Source organism: Poecilia reticulata, linkage group LG15 (assembly GCF_000633615.1).
Source record: "Poecilia reticulata strain Guanapo linkage group LG15, Guppy_female_1.0+MT, whole genome shotgun sequence".
NCBI lineage: Eukaryota > Metazoa > Chordata > Actinopteri > Cyprinodontiformes > Poeciliidae > Poecilia > Poecilia reticulata.
In genome coordinates, this window is record NC_024345.1 from 23,513,482 (window position 1) to 23,524,229 (window position 10,748).

Genomic DNA, 10,748 nt, shown 5'->3' on the forward strand with positions numbered 1-10,748 from the left:
CACACACACACACACACACACACACACACAGATCGACACGACGGTTTAAGTCCTTTTCACCTCATACAAGTCAAGGCTAAGGAGGACATCAGTGCTTACCTCAACAGGGGCTGTTTAGGGGGTGGAGGTGGGTCACCGTCTTGACTCTGTGGAGACTTCTTGGTCACCTGCTTGTAAATGTTCCTGGCTGTCACCCCGAGCCACAGCATCGTCGACAGAGACGAGTAGTGCAGCACGAACCCGACCTGAGGGGGTGGCAGAGGGTGCATCAAATTATTTCTTTGACTTCTCCGAACTTAAACGCCGCCTTACAAGCACGTTCCTGGGGAAAAATGTCAGATGAGACAACGTTCGTTTAGCTCAAAGAAAATATGTTCAAGACGATCTCACACACCTCACTGTGAAACATTATCAATGTCAGACCAAGGGTAACTCTGAAGACGCTTCCCTGCAAGACCAGAATGCTTCATTAAAGCGCAACAGTGCAAGAATAGGAAAATAGGCTTAAAAGTCCGATTGAACCATCAAGGTTGTTTGGGAGAAGAGAATCTTAGTGAGGCTACACTGGAGGATACGGAGCAGTTTCTTATCAGTTCAGCTAAACGACACGAGGTGTGCACACTGAATAACAAGTCTGAATATAAATTATGATCACGTTGAACACCAGCGCTGAGTGACTGCGCTTTTGCACGCAATGTACACATCTCCTTTCCTGCTCACTTTAATATTCATGAAATATGTTTGGATGGTGGAACTGATCTAACTTTGTTTAAAGGCTTTGCCAGCTTACAGAAACAGAACCCAGATAGGGATGTGGCACAGAAGAGATGAGCGTTTGGAGAATGGAGCGAGAAAATTAAAATGCTCTAAGCCTTTTTCACCGCCCAGTCAGTCTGTTCATGATGAACTGCCAACCTGAGACACCCAATCAAATGGCTTCTCTCCAACATGATAGGCCTGGGGACTGAAGCTAGCATGCAGCGGACCAGACGCTAATTGGAAGTGTCCGTGAGCTGTTTATAGAGAGCAAAGAGCGGGTGGGAAGTCAATCACCGCTTTGGAGTCTGCACACTTCAGAGGTTCATTAGAGCCAAGAACAGACAGGAGGAGATGCTTTTTTAATATGATTACAAGAGGACAGGAAAAGATTTCAAATGATCGGAATCTGACTGATTAATCTCCTAAAGATGTTTTACAAAGTGAAACAAATAAAGGCTAACCACTACTGTGGAGCAACAGTTGACTTCAATCACAAAAAAGGAACATAAGATACATCATGAAGGTCAAACATTTTGGATTTGTGGGGAAAATAATGGTTTGAATGGTACGATTATGCAGCATTATATGCATGCTGGGGATCATTTTTATATTAGAACAGCTAAATATGTCCAGGTGTCAACTTATGATTAGAAGAGACAAAAGGACTGAGTTTTATGACTGTTAAAAGCTACGTTATGCAAATAAACCCGACAAATTCTGCCAAGACACAAAGCAACATGTCCGACCAGAATTATGGCTGAAGCTGTTGATGGCTACAAAAAGTCTGACGTCGAGATACAACTTGCTCAGAGAAATGTGCTGTTATGTGGACGTATTTTAGCTCGAATGCATATTGTCTAGAGACATTGTCTAGAAAATCCACAGTAAGAATTGTCCGCCCAACTTTAATCTACGTTGGATGTTGCAAAACCACCAATTAAAAGAAACAAAGTTAAAAAACTAATATGAAATCCATGCCTGAGATAAGATCTTTTTGATTTATTGGGATAAACATGTGTTAAATTAATACAAGATTTATGCATAAATTAGCACCTTTTATGTATTTCTTTGATATAGAGTTTCAAGTTCTGTGTTCTTTATATTTTATCTTTATATTTTCTATTGCGTGACATTGAGTGACTGGTGTGATTTTCGTCCTTTTTGCAGAGCTGCAATGTCCCCAAAGCTGAAAAGAACAGCAATTTAGGTCATCAAGACTCTGATGGAGCAGAAAGTAATCTGAAAGTTATAGCTTGACAGCTAGCTGCATGAAAAAAAACAAACTCCTGTTGTGATTCAGACACAACGAGCCCCTCTCGAATCAGACAGCCGAGCAACGAGTTGGAAACATAACAGAAGCAACAGTCCAGCATCAGAGACAAATGACTTATGGGCATCAGTGTCTCCTAGAAAAGCACAGTGGTCGTGTGTTTATCAGCTGTGGACAGCCTGCTTTTCCCCATTTCCTGCACTCAAGCCGTCCTGTACTGCTGTAGGTGTGCAGAAACAAAACATAGGTTAAAGTGGTAACTGGTCACTGAGCTCAGTGAAGAAGTCACACAATATATAATCCGTTATGGGTCTGTGAAAACACACTGTGTGTGTATCAGGCAACTAGCTGTTTGATCATATCATCATTTTTATGTATGCTTCCAGTTACAGCACATAAAAATTAAATGTGTATTGGATTTGAGTGTAGAGATGATGGCCTAAAGAAATCAATGCCCCACATCCAGGTGTACATCACTATTAGGCCACTTCTCTTCCTCAGGCCAAATCGACTGAAAAATAGTTTTAACAGCTTCAGAGGAGAAAACAATTCCTTCAAATGGATGCCAGACTCTAGAAGGTTGTATGAAAAATATAAAAAATACAAGATTACTCCCAAAAGTTTTAAAAGAATCAAACGTGAAGCTACCTAGTCATGTTCCAGAAATACCTGATTACAGAAAAATCCAAGACTGAAATGTTCAAATGTTAAGATTAGAACAACTGTCTGGAGACAGACCAGATGGACATGGTCTCCACTGCAGCTCAACAGCAGCAAGGTGAAACTGGTCCTACTGGTTGGAGCATAAACAAGGAAATCACCTTAAAAATTAGGCTTTTTTTGTGTGCAGCAGCAGAACCTTTCAGCCTGCTTACATCTGAAAAAACTAAAAAAAACTGACAGCAAAAATATCTGTACTAAACCAAATTTGGCCAAACAAAGACGAAGACTATGATGCGAATCTGTGACGACAAAAGCTGAATAGAAACTGAACACAAAATGTTTTGCTTTGCGCATTTTTGCAAAACTTGTTCATATAATTTCAAGAAATTCTCATTTCTTTATCGCTTCTTTATCAATATTTAATAATGAGCAAATACAATTGAACTACGTATTATTCTCTGTCCTGCTTAAACTGTCTTTTTCTTAATCATACAACAACGATATGAATAAATGTTAATAATCTGAATTTATAATCACATGTACTTGATGGCAGCCTGCATCCGGCCTTCTGGCTGCTTGTTTGTTGGGGTAGTAAGCAAGCTGAGAGCAGCAGACCCAGGAGAGAAAGTGTGCCTTCCTTCTATGCTCATCTTAAGTGTATATTTAGAAGTAGTCTACATTTGACCTCCTGCAAGATACCCTGACAACATCATCTATCAGCAGAGCATCAGGTCTCAGAGGAAGAGTCCTGGGTCCTTTTACGCTCCTTCTCTCCAGCTCACCGACAGTTTTCTATTAGACTCAAGTTCAGGGCCATGGAAGTACATTGAACTCATTTCTCATTAACAGTTTATCTTATTTAACCATATATTTTGGATTATTGAAGGACTCACTTGACGATGTCCCATTTTCAGATTTCTGCTAGATGCCACCAGATGTTTCCTAAATTCTCCTGGTATTTCAGTTCTGCTCTAACAACAATTTATTAAATCCACACAGTAGTGCTGGAATGTTTATTTATTTTCTTTTTACCTGGTTTTCTTCCTAAGCAACAAATTGACATCTAAAGTGTCTGATGTAAAGTGGATGCCAATCGTTTTCCGACATGGTTTAACATCATCAGGTGTAAAAAAAAAGAAGAAAGAACATGGAAAACAATCTAAACTTGTACCATTCTTTCTGTACAAAAATCCTCCCGAGGGCCACAAACAGCAACCGTACTTTGAAAATCCCTGGTTTATTGTTGACTAACATTAAAGAACACTAAATATCTTTTTCTCTCCCTGCCACCCACCTCACTGTGACAAAATCAACATGGATCTCAGTCCTGCCTGGTTCAAGTCACTTCCAATTGTTGTGAACTCTGGAAAACATGCGGGCATGTTCAGGCAGTTCACTACTTTATTACCATTTTCCACTGAAAAGAACAAACAAAATGCCATTAAATTAAATTTTCAATAAGCTTTGGTTTGTCCCCCGATGTCCTCAAATGAAACAACATAAAACAAAATAAACTCATAATTAGAATTTTGCCAATTAATCTTGAATGAATAAAAAAAACATGGTGATAAATAATCAAATGGGTTATTTTTCAAGGAGCTCAGGGCAACGGCTGGGCTGTGGAACAAACCAAGGGTGAAAGAGAAATCATTTAATTTTTCTGTCAGTCCACAGACTGTGTGTCTCACATGCCAGGACACCATGGCTGTTCAAGCTGTTCTACAACTTGTCATCATCAGAAAAGTAATAAAAAAAGCCTCTGGATGCGTCTTTGAGCAAAGCAACGCTTGGTACTGTTGTTGCTTTACAATATTCAACATAGAAGAAAAATGGTTTATTTCCCTTCTCTATAATATAAGCCATAGACAAACAGCAGGAAACTATTTCCTTATTGAAATGTATATGATATTATGTGGAATATTCATGCTACAGGTTAGAAGTAACACCTTTGGGCTTCCATGCGCAGTATAGCCTGTAACGGCGGCACTGACAGACAGATGCTTCCAGTAGTTTTAGCTTATGCTAACAATGCTAACTGGCGACATGTCCAGGGTTTGTCCTGCCTCTCCCCCGTCGTACAGGTGACTGGATGTCATGTATCTGATGTTCACTACATCAGTCTTTTATTGTTTTCATGTATTTTCACTTCACCCAGAAGTTTTTCATAAGCAGAAAGATCAGGTGCTCTCAAACTGGACCCACAGGAAGAAGAAACCAATCACTGTGTTTCCTGTTTTTCTCGCTGTCCATTCCACCTAATTTCAGTGATATACTAATGATGAAATCCTCTATGTGTGTCTTCTTAAAGCTGACAGCTCAATGTAGAGTCACCTCTAGGTCACATCTTGTGCTACGTTTCGTTCTTAATTAATGTTTGATGCTCTACCAGCAACCTCTGAGCAATCACCTGAAACCTGCTGTCCAAATGCAGATGTTCGGATGTAAGGAAAAGGTATAGGAGGAGTGAGAGGAAGGAAACGCTGCTCTGCTGCTAAAAACAGCCACCGAGGTGATGCAGTGTGACAGCTGGGGTGGCGTTCAAGTCGATATGAAAGCAGGCGCTGTTTGAAGGAAAGACAGAAACTGAGATTAGAGATAACTTTGAGACCTCAAAGACATGAGATCCTCCAGAGAAACCGCGCCACAGTTCAAGACAGGAGAAACAGGCACATAAAGGACAGGTGGATGTCAAAGTCTACGCCTGAAATTTAGCAACAACTCCTAAAAAATGTTGTTAGGAGGAAGAGCAAGCACTTATTTTCAATCCTGAACATGTGCACAAATGCTGGATGGTGGGTGACACTGCAGGCACTGCTTGGAGGTGTACAGGTGGCTGACAGTGTGTGTGTGTGTGGGGGGGGGGGGGGGTGTGTGTGTATGCGTGTGTGTGCGCGCCATGTGATCTTACATCTCCTATAGTAGTCCTGCAATTATCCCAAATTGTGTCCTGGCAAACGTTATGGGCGTCTGCCCGAAATCTGCTCAGAGTTATCCCGCTAGCGCTGATTGAATCAAGGAGTGGCATAAAAAATATGGTCAGTAGCTGTGAGACAAAGACAGACAAATAAAACCAAACCATAAAAGGTTCCCGAGCAGCAGCAGGGCCAATTACGTTAACAGACTGAACATGAAGCATGATACTGGAGCTTTACGCACACTGACTGCCAAACCAACACCTGAAAGTCCCTTTAAGTAACATATCAGAACAGTAAACTTTGCAGTAATTCACCTTTTCTCACGTATAAACTGCTATGTGAAGATATACGGAAATGACACTGCATCAACTCAAGGTGGCGCACTGAACACTGTGTCGTACATAATTTCTCATAACTTCCACAACATGACATGTTCAGTTCATTTCAGTTCAATCCAAATTAACTTTATGTACATCAAAGGGAATTTAAATGTCCAAACTCATATCGTCCAAATGCCTTCAAAGAGTCGCTGTGGATGTTAAAGCTGTGAGCAGGACGGATCTCCACTAGCAACCAGTTTCGCAACGAATCTAAAGAGGCTTCTGACTGAAGACTGTTACGGTATGATCTTCTAATAGTTCAATATCCAGACAGAAACATCTCCTGAATCCGAATCACCATCAGTTGCTACCCCACCACTGCTAATCCACCTCATTTGCTTTTGCTGCTCTTCTGTAAATCTGTATCTGGTTGTGCGGTTGGAAAGTTTGAGACGGGGAAATGATCCTGACCTTTTGTGATTGTTGGAAGAGATAGCTTGAACTTCCTCCTTCTCTCTTTGCTCTCTGGTCCTGATCTGCATCCATATGAAGCCTCCTTATTAACTTCTCTGGGATTTTTGGTTGAATAATTCACAGACAATGTTGGCTCTGAATCATGAATAATTTACGGTGGCAGAAAGACTCGCTTAATTAACCTTTTGTTACCGGGTCTAGCAGCCATCTTTGTTCAGATTTAGCAGCAACAATGATGTAAATAAACGCGTAAAAACAGCCATTCTGATGCTTACAGCAGCATATCTAACAGATCCTCTGTGGCTTTACTGATATTCATCTATACAACCAAAAACAGCCCTAAATGTTGAAGGTTAAAGGGATGTGGACAGGAAAGCATCTGCACTGGTAGATATTAATATTCATATATGCATATCATAAAGAGAAAAAAGTGTTACAGCATGAAAAAGTCCTGGCCTGTAGCTAATATCTCACATGTTCTGTTATTACTCATCTAATTTACAGGAAGCTTTTTCTCATTTGTAGATATTATCAACAAAAGGAACAGACTGACACTCTTAATTTTGCACGATTTTATCCAGCTTGATTCAAAATCTTGATTTAAGCATTAAGCATGAATTCATTTTGTGTTATATCAGGTCAGCTCTGTGGTAAATATAGTTTACTTAAAAGCCAATAGAGCCGTCTGATCGCCATGCACCTTTCACTGCCACAGCGGTCTTGGTTTTTATTAACACACGTAGCAAGTGGCCTGGAAACTGAAGATAAAAATGAGTTCCTCACATCGATTAAGCCTTTCTGTCATGGGCACATAATTATTGTTCTATCGGCTATTGTGGCTGTGAAGATTACGCTTATTCTCATGCTCCATCTACCTTAAAATAGCTTGATGCCATTCATTACTGAGCTTTGTGCTACAGCACAGCAGATAAATAGAATCCACTGTGCACTCATTAAAATATATATATATTTATTATGTTTTGGGGTTACCTTTTCCGGTTTTTCTGTAAAAACCTTTTCAGTGGTTAAAAGGCAATTATCAGGATTTATAGCGAGAAAAATGGAAAATCTTCAATATATGAAAAGCACTGTAACTAAATAATTCACTTCTCTGTTGTTTTTCAAAGTGAATAATCAATTCATGTATCCAGCGGTTCAGCCCGGACAGAACAGCTGTGTCCAGCTGCTGATGTCCGCAGATCACGTTAAATAAATAATCCTGGATAATTTGCTTCAGCTGCAACAGTTTTTTTTCTGCTTAAATGAGTTTTTGACTACAGCTGCAGTGTAATTATCCATCTATTGTGAAAAAAACTCACCGAAGATGGACTTCTGGAGTGAATGTGGTGACAGATGTGTCCTCAGAATAACATTTTGACAGGTCCATTACTGTAGTTCAGATAAAAGCTCAGCCGGTAAAACAAAGACGGATGATGTGGGGGAGACGTACATAACTGTGTGGCAGGAATCGAACCCAAAACTTTTAAATTAAACTACCATGGTGTCTTGCCCAACAACTGAGAAGAGAAACTTGCACAAAAAAAAAAAAAGAGAGAAACATGCCCTTTAAATTAAATTTCAAAGCCATTCCCACCATGGATTCAAGAAAACAATTTATAAATGATGTTGATTACAAAGGACTAAACCTTCACTTTCATTCATTTTAACCTTTTGAGTCTGAGTCTGTCCTGCCTCGGCCTCGCACGGGTTATACGGCTAAATAAAAGTATAATTAGCAATATATTAAACTCTGTCTCCATTATGCACTTAGCGCAGATAAAAGCCTCTCTGATTACGCAGACTGAATGTTTAATTGTAGAACGATTGCCTTCAGGTTACACTAAGAAGACGTCCATCTATTTACACAGCGCTGAATCCATTCCTGATGGGACTCTGCAGTCTGTTGGTCCACCACAGACAGAAGCAAAAACATCATAACGTAGTTATGGAGATTCATTGTTTTTTTCATTGTGTTGACATTTTTATTGGTGACATGGCAGCAAATCTCTAAATCGGCATATAAATCTTTTGTCCAAAGGAGAGTGTATTGGTTTTGCTTTGGAGTGTTTATCACCATATGTTGAGATGATATAAACCTAAAATCTGTCCTTCATAACCACCAATTAGTCATAAAACTATGACCACCAGACAATCATTGCTGCCAAAGCCACCCTGCTAAATCACTGCAGCAGCTGAGTGCTACATTTCTTGACAAATGTGTAATTATGGGCCATTAAATTTAGGCTCTGTGGTTCAGAAGTGTTGGATGATCTTCAACCCAACAGGTTTCATTCAAAGCCGACACCTAAAAACATGGTTTTGAGTTTATTTCAGCCATAAAAAGGTAAAGTTTGCAAAGATGGAACATATTTTCTCCCTCTTTGTGATTCTACTGACTTGACCACATATTAAACACTGGATATGTTTGTTTTGAAAAGTGCTTTGAAGTAGCATTTCTTGTAAACCCGTTCTACATAAATAATCTGAATCGAATCAAAGCTGTAGCTATTATTTCAAACCATCTGCTAAGCAGTTGTGATATTTGAGTTTTTCTCTGATCCTGTGTTCACTGCAGTGTGATGAGTCTGTGGACTGCAGTGACACGGCGCGTCTGGCTGCTTTCACACACATGGTGTTTGATTACTTTTGAGTTTTTGACATCACTGCTACTGAAAATCACCACAAAGGGAGTCAGCATCTACTGTGCAACAAAGGGGGAGATGTTGGAAATAAATTCCTGTCGAAAACTTGGTTTCTGTAGCAACTGAAGACGCACCATCAACGACAAATGCCTTGTACAAAGATGGTGGATTTATGAGCTCAGACATTCATGCTGTTTGTTTGTTTTTCACAAAATGTGAATTAAGAGAATTTCAAGTCATTCAGCATCACATGCTGCTGAATCTTATTTCATTACCTCAGTTTTTGAAGAGCTCTTCAGGAGTGCTACTCATTTTATTTCTTTGTGTTCATTTTCATTTCTAGCGCTCCGATGCCTCTGAATGAAAGCTTTTGAACACAATGCGTGTTGACGTGCTTTATTATACGGGGGATAAGCATTCGCTTATGACTTGTGGAAGTTGGATATTTAGATACATTTTGCCAAGCATGAGTAGCTCTGATGTTCTTGTGTAAAAGTAGATCACAGCAGATAAAAGGTTGGAGACTCCTGGTTTGGATCAAAGCACACTTATCTGTCAAAGTTAGCCAGTCCAAGTCCAGACCTGACTTGAATCTGTGGTAAGATTATAAAAAAATATTCTGTTTCCAGTTAGTCTGACTGAGCTTGAGCTTCTCTACATGAGAGAATGGGCTGATCGGTACTGACTCACTCAGAAAATACTCCAGACTGCTTTAGACACTAACTTTGTCCTTTTATTTCACACTGATCACTGATTTTATGCACATATTCAGATTGCTCCATGTGAAATAGCCTGGACATTAACGCTTGAGTGTGGTGCCAAAACCTGGTTTACATTCATTGTTTTCCTCTTTTAAATGTTTCCATAATGTAATAAATATGCTGCTTTCTTAGATTGTCTTCTAGGTGATCATAACTACTTCAGTGAAGCAAATAAAATATATATTAAATATTATTCCACCATAATTATCTGTAATTCAATCTGTCGACCTAATTAGGAAAGATTTAGGTTTGTTTTTATAGTCAGTGTCAACCTGGTTGCTACAGCAACACACAGCTCATAATAATACAGCTGAGTGTGCTGAAGTCTACGTTGTTTCTGTGCGGGAAAATGATCATCTCAGCAGCTCCAAGCTTATATGGACGTAACTTGAATATTTGATGTTACAAATATTTCACACTGAACAGATGCAAAAGAGAGTAATTTGTGAAAAAGTCATTAAGTATGAGCCACAGGGGATTATATTAACATAGTTACAGAGAGCTGAAGACACTCAGGGGGTAAATTTACTGGTTTTAGCTTCTAGTCTTTTTTTAGACGTTCCTACAAGCCAGCAGCTCTTATGTGGAAATTAAAAGGTTGCAGGTCTGGAACAACAAAAGCTTGTGATAAACTGTGAGAGAGACAAGCAGAAGTAAAAGTTACAGATATCCAGACACAGATAGAACACAGCATCCCAATTTAAATATAAATCTCTGCGCTGAATAAACTGCCAAAGGGCAGGTCCCAATGAAAAGTCTGATTTCTTTCCAAAATGACTTTTATTTTTTCCCAATTTCAGTTTTTTAGTTTCTTCTCACATGTCGAAGTAAAAAAAAACAAAAAAACTTTGATTTTTAGAAGCAAACTTTCATGGAGAAAGAAGAGGAACATTTTGTCTGAGTGTGTGTGTGTGTGTGTGTGTGTGTGTGTGTGTGTGTGTGTG

General features: G+C 39.4%; 1 protein-coding gene across 1 annotated transcript in view; it reads right to left on the reverse strand.

Moving 5' to 3' along the window:
- Positions 1-10,748, reverse strand: part of adgra1b (adhesion G protein-coupled receptor A1b) — a 186,124-nt gene that overhangs the window by 13,403 nt on the left and 161,973 nt on the right. Inside the window, exon 17 of the mRNA XM_008429975.2 lies at positions 100-245. Coding sequence (XP_008428197.1) covers positions 100-245 — 146 coding nt within the window. The remainder of the gene's footprint in view (positions 1-99; positions 246-10,748) is intronic.